This window comes from Pongo abelii, chromosome X (genome assembly GCF_028885655.2).
Source record: "Pongo abelii isolate AG06213 chromosome X, NHGRI_mPonAbe1-v2.0_pri, whole genome shotgun sequence".
Classification (NCBI taxonomy): domain Eukaryota; kingdom Metazoa; phylum Chordata; class Mammalia; order Primates; family Hominidae; genus Pongo; species Pongo abelii.
Window position 1 is genome coordinate 46,873,634 of NC_072008.2, and position 14,765 is coordinate 46,888,398.

At 46.8% G+C, this 14,765-nt stretch overlaps 1 protein-coding gene across 38 annotated transcripts in view; it reads right to left on the reverse strand.

The window, feature by feature from the left end:
• ZNF674 (zinc finger protein 674) overlaps nt 1-14,765 on the reverse strand; it is a 45,814-nt gene that overhangs the window by 17,306 nt on the left and 13,743 nt on the right. For 15 of the 38 annotated variants that reach the window (XM_063721334.1, XM_063721330.1, XM_063721333.1 and 12 more), the window contains 2 exons: nt 12,595-12,721; nt 12,162-12,257 (listed from right to left, as the gene is read on the reverse strand). In XM_063721334.1, the coding sequence (XP_063577404.1) occupies nt 12,162-12,257; nt 12,595-12,721 (223 nt within the window). Of the gene's footprint in view, nt 1-12,146; nt 12,258-12,555; nt 12,722-13,113; nt 13,171-14,765 lie in introns of all 38 variants that reach the window. The other 23 variants (XM_063721323.1, XM_063721320.1, XM_063721318.1 and 20 more) reach the window with 5 other exon arrangements.

The following is a 14,765-nucleotide window of genomic DNA, read 5'->3' on the forward strand; positions in this document are numbered from 1 at the left end:
CCAGCTACTCAGGAGGCTGAGGCTGCAGAATGGTGTGAACCCGGGAGGCGGAGTTTGCAGTGAGCTGAGATCGCATCACGCCACTGCACTCCAGCCTGGGCAATAGAGCGAGACTCCGTCTCTAAGTAAATAAATAAATAAATAGGGCAGGACACAGTGGTTCACGCCTGTAATCCCAGCACTTTGGGAGGCTAAGGTGGGTAGATCACCTGAGGTCAGAATTCAAGATCAGCCTGACCAATATGGTGAAACCCCATGTATACTAAAAATATAAAACTTAGCCGGGCATGGTGGTGTGCACCTGTAGTCCCAGCTACTCGGGAGGCTGAGAAAGGAGAAACACTTGAACCCAGGAGGCAGAGGTTGCAGTGAGCCAAGATCGCACTACTGCACTCCAGCCTGGGCAACAGAGCGAGACACCATCTCAGATAGACAGATTAGATAGATAGATAGATTAGATAGATAGATAGATAGATAGATAGATAGATAGATAGATTAGATAGATAGATAGATTAGATAGAGTAGATAGATAGATAGATAGATAGATAGATAGATAGATAGATAGGCCAGGTGTGGTGGCTCACACCTGGAATTCCAGCACTTCAGCAGGCTGAGGTGGGTGGATCGCTTGAGGTCAGGAGTTCGAGACCAGCCTGGCCAACATGGTGAAACCCCGTCTCTACTAAAAATACAAAAATTAGCTGGGTATGGCAGTGTGCATGTGTAGTCCCAGCTACTCGGGAGGCTGGGGCAGGAGAATCGCTTGAACCAGGATGGTGGAGCTTGCAGTGAGCCAAGATCGCGCCACTGCCCTCCAGCCTGGGCGACAGAGCGAGACTCGCTCTCAAAAAAATAAAAAAATAAAAATAAATAAATAAATACATACATACATAAAAATTTAATTTAAAAACAAGGAGACAGTGACGAACAGTAAAGAGGTATGTTTAAAATATAATATTTAAATTATAATTGCACTCCTGGAAATTCATCCCAGAGAAATAAAAACTTATTACAAAAACCTACACAGAAATGTTTGTAGCAAATTTATTCGTAATAGCCCAACACTGGATACAACCTAGATGTCCTTCAACAGGTGAACGGTTAAACAAACATGCATACCATGGAATGCTACTCAGCAATAAAAAGAATCAAGCTTGATACATACAACAACCTGAATGAATCTCTGGAGGATTATGCTGAGTGAAAAAGAACTAATCCCTTAAGGTTACATATAGTATGATTCCATTATATAACATTTTTCAAATGACAAAATCATAGAAACAGAGAATATATTAGTAGTTACCAGGCTATAAGAGGAGATGGGCTGGGAGAAAATCGGTATGACTATAAAAGAGTGACGGTCAGGTGTGGTGTCTCGCGCCTGTAATCGCAGCACTTTGAGGGACCAAGTTGGGCAGATCACTTGAAGTCTGGAGTTCGAGACCAGCCTGGCCAACATGGTGAAACCCCATCTCTACTAAAATACAAAACTTAGCCAGGTGGTGGCAGGTGCCTGTAATCCCAGCTACTCGGGAGGCTGAGACAGGAGAATCGCTTGAACCCAGGAGGCAGAGGTTGCAGTGAGACCAGATCGCGCCATTGCACTCCAGCCTGGGCCACAGAGCGAGACTCCATCTCAAAAATAAATAAATAAATAATAAAAAGAGTGACATGAGGAATCCTTGCAGTGACAGAAATGTTCCATATTTGATCTGTATAGATGTCAATATCCTGGATGGGATACTGTACTACAGTTCTGTAAGATGTTGTCTACCAATGGGGGGAATTGGATAAAGGGTACATTACAATCTCTTTGTATTACTTCTTACAAGTGCATGAGAATGTATAATGATCTCAAAACAAAAAGTTTAAGAAAATATTCAAATGTTCCAAAGAGGAGAGGAATGGGAAAATAGAATAACAACAATCAGAAAAAGGGGGACAAAGAAGAAAGAAATAATAAAATGGTAGACCTACATCCAACAATGTCAATAATTACAAAAACACAGCAATTAATAGGCAGATTGTCAGATGAGATTAAACACACAAGATTCAACTATATCATGTCTACAAGAAACGCAATTTAAATATAAAGAATCTCTGTTCAACAAGAGACACAAGAAAGACAGTGAAAAGACAATCTAGACTGGGCGCAGTGGCTCACGACTCTAATCCCAGCACTTTGGGAGGCCGAGGTGGGCGAATTGCCTGAGCTCAGGAGTTTGAGACCAGCCTGGGCAACATGGTGAAATCCTATCTCTACTAAAATACAAAAAATTAGCTGGGCATGGTGGTGCATGCCTCTAATCCCAGCTACTTGGGAGACTGAGGCGGAAGAATCGCTTGAGCCTGGGAGGTGGAGGTTGCCCAGGAGGTGGAGGTTGCAGTGAGCCAAGATCACACTACTGCACTCCAGCCTAGGTGACAAAGCAAGACTCTGTCTCAAAAAAAAAAAAAAAAAAAAAAAAAAAGACAATCTAACAAAGAGACAGTATGCTTGCAATAAAGCATTAATATGTACTCTACCAAAAATAGTGCCACCAGGCATGGTGTCTCATGCCTGTAATCCTAACACTTTGGGACACTGAGGCAGGTGGATCGCTTGAGCCCAGGAATTTGAGACCAGTCTGGGCAACACGGCAAAAACTCATCTCTACAAAAAAATACAAATATTAGCTGGGTGTGGTGGTGCATGCCTGTAGTACCAGCTACTCAGGACGCTGATGAGGAAGTAGGATCACCTGAGCCCAAGGAGGTTGAGGCTGCAGTGAGCCATGATTTCCTGGGCAACAAAGTGAGACACCGTCTCGAAAAAAAGAAAGAAAGAAAATAGTACCATGGGCCGGGCGCAGTGGTTCACGCCTGTCATCTGAGTACTTTGGAAGGCCAAGGCAGGGGCGAGGCAGTGCATCACCTGAGGTCAGGAGTTCAAGACCAGCCTGGCTGACATGGCAAAAACCCATCTCTACTAAAAATACAAAAATTAGCCGGGTATGGTGGCACATGCCTGCAATCCCAGCTACTCGGGAGGCTGAGGCAGGAGAATTGCTTCAACCCAGGAGGCAGAGGTTACAGTGAGCTGAGATCTCCCCACTGCACTCTACCCTGGGCGACAGAGCAAGACTCTGTCTCAAAAAAAAAAAAAAGAAAGAAAGAAAAGAAAATAATAGAATAGAAAAGAAAAGAGTGCTATGAATAAGTAGGAGGAAGGCACATACCATAAGAAATAAATGAGTTGAAGACTTACGCAGACGCCGTGTAAGATTTACACAAGTCACTCAAGTTCTCTATAAAATATGAAATGAGGATCAATTACATTACTAATCAAGGAAATGAAAGTTTCAATCACAATAAGATACTAATACACACCTACCAGAATGGGAACAAATAAAAGTCTGACAAGCAGAAGTGGCACGGAGGGAGCATCTACAAATGTTTTACAAACCAACAACATTTGGCCTTATCTATAAATTTTTCACACCTCCAGAACCCAGACACCACAACCTAGGTATATACATAGGAAAGCTCTCACAGCAAATGTTCCTAGCAAACATGTAAAATAATGGCAGCATTATTATTAGCTATACTAGCCTTAAACCGGAAACAACCCAAACACCATCAAGAGAGTAAATACGGACTGAGTGCAGTGGCTGATACCTGTAATCCCACACTTTAGGAGGCCAAGACAGGAGGATTGCTTGAGGCCAAGAGTTCAAAACCAGCCTGGGTGACATAACGAGACCCCATCTCTACATGAAAAACAAGAATAGCTGAGCACAGTGGCACATGCCTATAGTACTGTCTACTCAGGAGGCTGAGGCAGGAGGATTGCTTAAGCCCAAGAGTTCAAGCCTGCAATGAGCTACGATCACACCACTGCACTCCAGCCTAGGTAGCAGAGTGAGACCCTGTCTCTAAAAAATAAATAAATAATTTAAAAGAGAGAAGAGTAGGTACTTTTAATTGTGTGATACCCAAACTAGAACAGTATCCTGCAATGAAAATAAACATCATGGCTGAATCTCACAACTATAGTAGTGAATAAAAGAAATAAGTCACAAAATAATTCATACGGATGATTCTGTTTTTATAAAGCTCAAAAAAGAAAAGTTCAAACTAAACAATATATTGCCTGTGTATACAAATATAGATAGCAGAAGCTCTAACAAAAATCTTAAAAATAATTGCCCCCGAATTTGAGATACAGGTTACATCCAGGAGAGAGGTAGGAGGATGCAATCTGGAAGGGGTAGAGTCGTAGTTCTCAACCTGAGAGGTGATTATCCAGGTGTTAGCTATATAGATCTTCTGAAAAGTACGCATGTGTTCTAAATGCTCTTCTGTATGCAAGATATAGTAATCAATAAGGATTTCTTTCTATCTCAAAGAAATAGAAAATGAAAAACACAAAAATAAACACAATCAAAAGCTGGTTCTGTGAAAAGATCAATACAATGGATAAATCTTAAGTCAGACTGATCAAGAAAAAACATACATTATCAATATCAGGAGAACATTACAGATCCTACAAATATTAAAAAATAATAAGGAAATTTATGAAAAAACCTTTATTTTATTTTATTTCTTTATTTTTTGGAGATGAAGTCTCACTCTGTTGCCCAAGCTAGAGTGCAGTGGCATGATCTTGGCTCACTGCAACCTCCGCCTCCTGGTTTCAAGCGATTCTCCTGCCTCAGCCTCCCGAGTAGCCGGGACTACAGGCACCTGTCACCATGCCCAGCTAATTTTTGTATTTTTAGTAGAGACAGGGTTTCACTAAGTTGGCCAGGCTGGTCTTGAACTCCTGACCTCGAGATCCGCCTGCCTAGGCCTCCCAAAGTGCTGGGATTACAGGCGTGAGCCACCCACCCGGCCAAAAAAAACACTTTATATCAAAAACTTGATAGTTTAGCTCTCCCTCCTCTCCCTCTCCCTCTCCCTCTCCCTCCTCTCCCTCTCCCTCCTCTCCCTCCTCTCCCTCTCCCTCTCTCCCTCTCCCTCTCCCCTTTCTTCGGTCTCCCTCTCCTTTTTTCGGTCTCCCTCTGTTGCCGAAGCTGGACTGTGCTGCCGTGATCTCGGCTCGCTGCAACCTCCCTGCCTCGGGCTCCTGTGACTCTCCTGCCTTGGCCTGCCGGGTGCCTGGGATTGCAGGCGCGCGCCGCCACGCCTGAATGGTTTTTGTGTTTTTGATGGAGACAGGGTTTCGCCGTGTTGACCGGGCTGGTCTCCAGCTCCTGGCCTCGAGTGATCTGCCTGCCTCGGCCTCCCGAGGTGCTGGGATTGCAGACGGAGTCTCGCTCACTCAATGCTCAATGGTGCTCAGGCTGGAGAGCAGTGGCGTGATCTCGGCTCGCTACAACCTCCACCTACCAGCCTCTTGCCTTGGCCTCTTAAACTGCTAAGATTACAGCCTCTGCCCCGCCGCCACCCCGTCTAGGAAGGGAGGAGCGTCTCTGCCTGGCCGCCCATCGTCTGGGATGTGAGGAGCCCCTCTGCCCAGCCGCCCCATCTGGGAAGTGAGGAGCGCCTCTGCCCGGCCGCCATCCCGTATAGGAAGTGAGGAACGTCTCTGCCCGGCCGCCCATCGTCTGGGATGTGAGGAGCGCCTCTGCCCGGCCACCCTGTCTGGGAGGTGAGGCGTGCCTCTGCCTGGCCGCCACCCCGTCTGGGAGGAAGTGAGGAGCACCTCTGCCTGGCTGCCCCGTCTGGAAGATGAGGAGCACCTCTGCCCGGCCGCCCCGTCTGGGAAGTGAGGAGCGCCTCTGCCCGGCCGCCCCGTCTGGGAGGTGAGGAGTGCCTCTGCCTGGCTGCCACCCCGTCTGGGAGGAAGTGAGGAGCGCCTCTGCCTGGCTGCCACCCCGTCTGGGAGGAAGTGAGGAGCGCCTCTGCCCGGCCACCCATCGTCTGGGATGTGAGGAGCGCCTCTGCCCGGCCGCCCATCGTCTGGGAGGTGAGGAGCACCTCTGCCTGGCCGCCACCCCATCTGGGAGGAAGTGAGGAACGCCTCTGCCCGGCCGCCCCGTCTGGGAGGTGAGGAGTGCCTCTGCCTGGCCGCCACCCCATCTGGAGGAAGTGAGGAGCGCCTCTGCCCGGCCACCCCATCTGGGAAGTGAGGAGCGCCTCTGCCCGGCCGCCCCGTCTGGGAAGTGAGGAGCGCCTCTGCCCGGCCACCCCGTCTGGGAGGTGAGGAGTGCCTCTGCCCGGCTGCCACCCCGTCTGGGAGGAAGTGAGGAGCACCTCTGCCCGGCTGCCCCGTCTGGGAGATGAGGAGCACTTCTGCCCGGCCGCCCCGTCTGGGAGGTGAGGAGCGCCTCTGCCTGGCCGCCACCCCATCTGGGAGGAAGTGAGGAGCACCTCTGCCTGGCTGCCCCATCTGGGAAGTGAGGAGCGCCTCTGCCCAGCCGCCACACCGTCTGGGAAGTGAGGAGCGCCTCTGCCTGGCCACCCCGTCTGGGAGGTGAGGAGCGCCTCTGCCCAGCCGCCCAGTGTGGGAAGTGAGGAGCACCTCTGCCCGGCTGCCCTGTCTGGGAGGTGAGGAGCGCCTCTGCCTGGCCGCCACCCCGTCTGGGAGGAAGTGAGGAGCGTCTCTGCCCGGCCGCCCCGTCTGGGAAGTGAGGAGCGCCTCTGCCCGGCCGCCCGGTCTGGGAAGTGAGGAGCGCCTCTGCCCGGCCGCCCCCTCTGGGAAGTGAGGAGCACCTCTGCCCGGCCGCCCCGTCTAGGAGGTGAGGAGCGCCTCTGCCTGGCTGCCACCCGGCTGGGAGGAAGTAAGGAGCGCCTCTGCCCGGCCACCCCGTCTGGGAGGTGAGGAGCGTCTCTGCCCGGCCGCCCCGTCTGGGAAATGAGGAGCGCCTCTGCCCGGCGGCCCCGTCTGGGAAGTGAGGAGCGCCTCTGCCCGGCCGCCCTGTCTGGGAGGTGTACCCAACAGCTCCGAAGAGACAGCGACCATCGGGAGCGGGCCATGAGGACGATGACGGTTTTGTTGAAAAGAAGAGGGGGAAGTGTGGGGAAAGGAAGGAGAGATCAGATTGTTGCTGTGTCTGTGTAGAAAGAGGTGGGCATAGGAGACTCCATTTTGTTCTGACTAGGAGAAGTTCTTCTGCCTTGGGATGCTGTTGATCTATGGCCTTTCCCCCAGCCCCGTGCTCTCTGAAACATGTGCTGTGTCAACTCAGGGTTAAATGGATTAAGGGCGGTGCAAGATGTGCTTTGTTAAACAGATGCTTGAAGGCAGCATGCTCTTTAAGAGTCATCACCACTCCCTAATCTCAAGTACCCAGGGACACAAACACTGCAGAAGGCCGCAGGGTCCTCTGCCTAGGAAAACCAGAGACCTTTGTTCATGTGTTTATCTCCTGACCTTCTCTCCACTATCATCCTATGACCCTCCCATATCCCCCTCTCCGAGAAACACCCAAGAATCATCAATAAATACTAAAAAAAAAAAAAAACTTGATAGTTTAGATGAGACAAATTCCTTCAAGGCCACAAACCACCAAAGCTTGCTCAAGAAGAAAAGAGTTATCTGAATATACCTATAATTATAAAAAAACAAATTTGTAGCCAGGTGCGGTGGCTCACACCTGTAATCCCAGCACTTTGAGAAGCCGAGGCTGGTAGATCACCTGACATCAGGAGTCTGAGACCACCCTGGCCAACATGGTGAAACCCTGTCTCTACTAAAAACACAAAAATTAGCCGGGCATGGTGGTGTTTGCCTGTATTCCCAGTTACTCAGGAGGCTGAAGCAAGAGAATTGCTTGAAGCAAGAGGTGGAGGTTGTGGTGAGCCACGATCGTGCCATTGCACTCCATCCTGGGCGACAAGAGCAAAACTCCATCTCAAAAAAAAAAAAAAAAAAGAATTTGTAGTTCAAAACTTATCCTCCAAGAAAACTCTAGGCCCAGATGTCTTCACTGATGAAGTCTACAGAACATTTAAGAAATAATGCTAGTCCTATATAAATTTCAGAAAACAGAAGAGAAGGAAACATTTCCCAACTCATTTTATGAGGCCAGCATAACCCTGACGTCAAAACTAGACACAAACAGTGTAAGTGAAGAAAACTACAAACGATTATGACGCATAAGCATAGATGCAAAATAACAAAATATGAGCAAAAATAAATAAGAGCATATCAAAGGAATGATAGGTCATTATCAAGTGGGGTTTACACAGGTAATGAAAGGCTGGTTCAGTATCTGCAAACTGGCTAGGCATGGTGGCTCACACCTGTAACCCCAGCACTTTGTGAGGCCAAAGCAGGTGGATCACCTGAGGTCAGGGGAGTTCGAGACCAGCCTGACCAACATGGAGAAACTCCGTCTCTATATATACACACAAAAAAATTAGCCAGGCATGGTGGCAGGTGCCTGTAATCCCAGGGATGCTGAGGTGGGAGAAACGCTTGAACTTGGGAGGTGGAGGTTGCAGTGAGCTGAGATCGTGCCACTGCACTCCAGCCTGGGCAACAGAGATTCCGTCTCAAAAAAAAAAAAAGAAAAAAAAAAAAAGAAAAATTTGCAAATTGACTAGGCATGGTAGCTCACACCTGTAATCCCAGCACTTTGGGAGGCTGAGATGGAGGATCACTTGAGGCCAGGAGTTCAAGACCAGTCTGGGCAACACAACAAGACCTCATCTTTACAAAAAAATTTAAAAAATAGCTGGGCATGGTGGTACATGCCTGTAGTCCCAGCTACCCTGGAGGCTAAGGCAGGAGGATCACTTGAGCACAGGTGTTCGAGGCCGCAATGAGCTATGACCACACCACTGCACTCCAGCCTTGGGAACAGAATGAGATTCCATCTCTAAATATAATAATAATTAATTAATTTAAAAATAAAGGAGAAGAAGCATGATCATATTCATTGATGCAGAAAAAGCATTTGCAACATTCAGCATCAATTCATGATAAAAACTCAAAAAACTAAGATTAAAAGGAATAATCCTCAAGCATTGTCAGGCCATCAAAGGAAAACTCTACAAATAAAAAATTATACTTAATGATGAGAAAGTGAGTACTTTTGCCCTAAAATCAGGAATAAAGCAAAGAAGTCATTCTCACTATGCCTATTCAACACAATACTAAAGATCCTAGCCAGTAAAAAATGGCAAAAAGAGGCCGGGCATGGTGGCTCACGCCTGTAATCTCAGCACTTTGGGAGGCCAAGGCAGGCAGATCACCTGAGGCTGGGAGTTCGAGACCAGCCTGATGAACATGGAGAAACCCCATCTCTACTAAAAATACAAAAAAAAAAAAAAAATTAGCTGGGCATGGTGGTGCATGCCTGTAGTCCCAGCTACTTGGGAGGCTGAGGCAGAAGAATCGCCTGAACCCAGGAGGTGGAGGTTGTGGTAAGCCAAGATCGTACCATTGCACTCCAGCCTGGGCAACAAGAGCGAAACTCCTTCTCAAAAAAAAAAAAAAAAAAAAAAAAAAGAGGGCAAAAAAAGAAGTAAATGATATCCAGACTGGAAAGGAAGAAATAAAACTGTCTTTATTTACAACTACATGATTGTTTACATAGGAAATGCCAAGCTATCTACAAAAAGTTACAAGCTATCTACAAAAAAGTTACAAGTTTTAATATGTACACTTAGAAAGGTCCCAGGATACAAGATCAATATACAAAAATCAATGGCATTTCTATAAGATAGTACTGGCCAATGGGAAATTGAAATTAAACAAAATACCATTTATAGTATCTTATAAGAACAAAAAAAGCTGGTATGAATTAAACAAAATGTGAAAGACTTATGCATTCAAAACTACAAAACATTGAGATAAAATTTAAGAAGATCTAGAGATACATGCTATTCATTAATTGGAAGACTCAATATTGTCAGTATATCAATGATCCACAGATTCAGTGTAATCCCATACAAAAATCCCTGCAGGCTTTTGCGTACAAATCCACAAGCTGATTCTAAGATTTATATAAAAATACCAAGGACCTAGAATAGGCAAAACATTAGGAAAGGAGGAACAAAGTTGGAAAATTCATACTTCCTGATTTGAACACTTAACATTAGGCTACAGTAATTAAACAGTATATTAATGATGTATAGACGGACACATCTCTGTTCAACTGTTTGGTTTTTTTTGAGACAGGGTCTTGCTGTACCCCAGGCTGGAGTGGCAGTGGTGTGATCACGGCTCACTGCAGCCTCGTCCTCTCATGCTCAAGCAGTCCTCCCACCTCAACCTCCCAAGTAGTGGGGACTACAAGTGCATGCCATCATGCTTGGCAAATTTTTAAAATATTTTGTAGACGGGGGCTCACTATGTTGCCTAGGCTAGTCTCAAGCTCCTAGGCTCAACTGATCCTCCCACCTCAGCCTCCCAAAGTGCTTGGATTACAAGTCTGAGTCACTGTGCCCGGCCATTCAAAGGTTATCAGCAACGATGGCAAAGTAAGTCAACAACAACAACAACAACAACAAAAAAGAGTATTTTCAAAAATGCTGCTGGAAAAATTGGATATACATATGCAAAAAACCCCCTGACCCTCAACTTATGTCAGATTTACAAACTTAACTCATTCTTTGACATAGGTCTAAATTTAAGAGCTAAAATTATAAATCTTCTGAAAGAAGACATAGGAGAAAAATCTCCATTGCTCTGAGTCAGAGATTTGTCAGATAGGATAGAAAAAGCATGAACCATAAAAGAACTTGATAAACTCAGCCTTATCAAAATTAAAAATGTCTACTCTACAAAGCACAGTTAAGAAAAAAAGAAGCCATAATCTGGGAGTACATACTTAAAGGACTTGCATCAAGAATATATAAAGAACCCGCTGGGCGCAGTGGCTCACACCTGTAATCCCAGCACTCCAGGAGGCCAAGGCGGGTGGATCACCTGAGGTCAGTTCGAGACCAGCCTGGCCAACATGGCGAAACCTCCTCTCTACTAAAAATACAAAAATTAGCTGGGCATGGTGGCAGGTGCCTGTAATCCCAGCTACTTGGGAGACTGAGGCAGGAGACTTGCTTGAACCCAGGAGGTGAGGTTGCAGTGAGCTGAGATTGCACCACTGCACTCCAGCCTGGGCAACAGAGCGAGACTCCATCTCAAAAAAAAATATATATATATATATAAAGAACCTTACAATTTCATAGCAAAGAAAAATGGCAAAAGATTACAACAAATACTTCCACAAAGAAGATATAAAGATGGCAAATAAGGGCTCAACAATATTCATCATTAGAAAAATGCAAAATTAAATCACAATGAGATCCCCCTACACACCTACTAGAAAAAAGGACTAACACTAACAATACCAAGTGCTGGCAAGGATGTGAAACACGTGGAACTCACATACATTGCTAGTGGAAAAAAAAGTGGTATAGCCACGTTGGAAAACAGTTTAGCAGTGTTTTATGAAGTATTCCAACCTGGGAATAATGTTCTCTCAAGTTTATTTTTGAAAAAATAAAGAGATAATATAAAAAACAAGAGTTGAGTAGGAGGAAGGTACTGAAAAGAGGAGGAATCTGAAAACAGGTGGTATCAAGTCAGATTTGTAAGAGTCTGGGAAGGAATACAAAGAGAAAATAGAAAACAGTGTGAGGTTTACAGTGTTTACAACAAAATAAGAGCAGGCAAGAACATGGTGGGTACCAGGCTGGGTAGAGTAAAGGTCACTAGCAAAGCTTTGTTGCCTATACCAACTCCAAAAAATAATGTATGATAATTTCCTTGAGTCTAAAAAAAAAAAGACTCCAACTTTCAGCCTGAAAGGGCCCACAGTATGCCAAGTAAAGAGGAAATGCTGACATTTGCATCTAGTCTGGTAAAAATACATAAGCACAAGAAGGGAGAAAAAGTTCTAAAAGCTTCCAGAAAGGACAGGGTGAGAGGAATGAGAAGGGGCTTGGCACTTCTCACTAACAAGCCAGGAGGTTGGAAGGTAGAAATGGGATCTCAGAACAAGAGTGGCCACAATCTATGTGAATGCCAAGCAAAGAACACAGAGACTGTAACCGGCGGCCAGGCAGAAGCCTCATTTGGACATGACAACAGTTCCGCTCATCAGAGCCTAGGCATGTCCACAAGTCTGAGGCTCTGAGAAGGGCTCCTGAGCACATCCCAGAGGCCAAGATCTCACCAACCAACCTGGTCCCTTTTCCCTGGCCTGACTCACCTGGCCTGTCCTCACCTGCACAGGTCCGTACCGGGGTCCCTCCATCTGCCATCCAGGACTCTTCACCTGGTCCCAACCTGAAGATCACATCTGGCTTCGCAACTAGATACCCTGTTCAGGGGAAATGACATAGGACTTTGTTATTAATGCTAAGGAATTCCAGAATCTAGGCCCACCCCTGCAGGCTGAAGGTGGCACGGCCTCGGTGATGGCCCCATGCACACAGCTATCTGCCCCTCAGTACAGAACATTCACATAGCAAGCAAGGGCACCAATATGCTCTCCAGTGTCCAAAGGGGACTACGAATACTACACAGTGGGCAGTAACCCAAACTCACTGAGGGTGGTAACCCACACTCATTGTTCCTAGGCCCCAGAGCTTGGAGCAGCTGAGAAAGAAACACAGTACTGGAGGCATTCTGCATCAGCCTGCGGCATGGTCCCTCACCCACGGACACCAGGTGACTGTAGTTCTCAAGCATGACATCCCTGTAGAGGTTCTTCTGGGCAGAGTCCAGTTGCTGCCACTCCTCCAGGGTGAAGTCCACAAACACGTCCTTGAAGGTCAATGATTCCTGTAACAGCACATTCCTCTTTAGCACCCCAGGACCAGCCTGGGGCACTGGGACATGGCACCTCACACACACGGAGGGCTTACTCTGTGCCCTTTGAAGTCCTTTACGTGTACTAAAGATTTCAATCTTCGCCGCCACCCTAGAAGGAACTTGACAGATGAAGAGCGTGAGGCACACAGAGCCTAAGAAACCAGCCCAGGTCACACAGCCAGGAATGAGGGATTCGAATCCACGCGGTCTGGCTCCCGCATCCACGCTGGCCTTTCTTTATATAATTGTTCTTATGCCAGTCACTAGTCAGTTTGGCATAGTATATTACATAAAGTATCTATATGACTAAAATCATTTTGAACTTTATAGGAGAAAGAGATAGGGTATGAGAAATATCTTACCCTGGAAATTCATTCAGTCAACACATGTTTACTAAATAGAGGCCAGGCTGGTAAGTCCTGTAACAAAAAGATTGATACAAAATGACACCTTGACAGGGTGTGATGGCTCACGCCTGTAATCCCAGCACTTTGGGAGGCCTAGGCGGGCGGATCACAAGGTCAGGAGTTCAAGACCAGCCTGGCCAATATGGTAAAACCCCGTCTCTACTAAAAATACAAAAAAATAGCTGGGCATAGTGGCGGGCACCTGTAATCCCAGCTACTTGGGAGGCTGACGTAGGAGAATCGTTTGAACCCAGGAGGCAGAGGATGCAGCGAGCCAAGATCACGCCACTGCACTCCAGCCTGGGCAACAGGGCGAGACTCCATCTCAAAAAAAAAAAAAAAAAAAAAAAAAAAAGACACCTCTTAAACTCAAGGAGCTTCAGTTTAGTGGAGGGAGAAAAGCGACACTTAGACACTCATAGAAGAAACAGAGGCAGCGAGGAAGCCTGCCTCACAGGGACAGTGACAGATGTAGGATGGGGTCCGGGTGGTCCACAAAGGAAGAAGTCAATTCTGCTTAGGGCTGACAGAGCAGGCCTTGCAGGGGACACAGAGCTACAACAAACAGTTCTAAACATAGCTAATCAATCAATACAAACCATTCTAACCTTCACTCATCAATCATGAAACAAAGAACAGGAAGCCAGAGGTCTGTGGCCTGGGCAGCTGACTGAGGCAAAAGGGGAAAGGTCTGTGCTTGGCCTTGTCACCACCAAACAAGAACTCACTTCTACAAGCGCCCCCAATTCCTCGCAAAGACTAATAACCCGCCTGTTTCTGCTCCAGATCCTATCCTGTCACGCCGACACTTGGTGGCCTTCAATTCAAGCTACTCGCTGCACCCATAAGGCCCAAATCAGCCACAGTGGCACCAGTTTACCCAGCTGTGCAGAAGGAGAGGGGACAGGAAAGCCAGTGTGCCAGAGGGCGGGGACAGGCAGGTTTCTCCAGTAGGAGGGCTTCTCAGAGCAATCCAGGAGCTGTTAGCCCAATCTGCCCCTCCCTCGTGATAGCTCCGGTGCTGGGGAACAAAATCACACTGCTGAGTGCTAGGATGATGTTGCTTGGAAGCCCTAACCTGTTCCATAGACCAGTATCTCTTGTAATGGTCCCAGTGGCATGGCTTCCAGGGTCCCAGAAAAGATGTGCCCAGTTACATATCACTGAGTGACAATGTGCTCAGAAAACCCCAATCCATGGCTTCCTACCAGCCATAGTTTACTCAGTCCTCCAGTCCAGATGCAGTTTGTTTACCAATCCAGAGTCAATTTTATCTGGAGTAATGTCACCTGGTTTGATATTGTAAAATATATATTTGGTTTTTGTCCTGTCTCCTGGCAAGAAGCTCCTGCAACCCTTGAAATAGCCTCTGAAGTGATCAAAGTGTCTTTTATATGCTAATGAAATGACTGTTAGCTGGCTGCCCCTAGGTAGCTTCTGGATGGAAGCTGGTCACCAGAAAACCAGACAGGATTAGAGGGTTGGGAATTTCATCTCCATCCTCAAAACTCCTGGGAGGGGAAAAAAGATGAAGGTTGAGTTGATCACCAAGGGCCAATGATGATCATGCCTCTGTGATGAAGCCTCCATAAAAACCCCACTGTGGC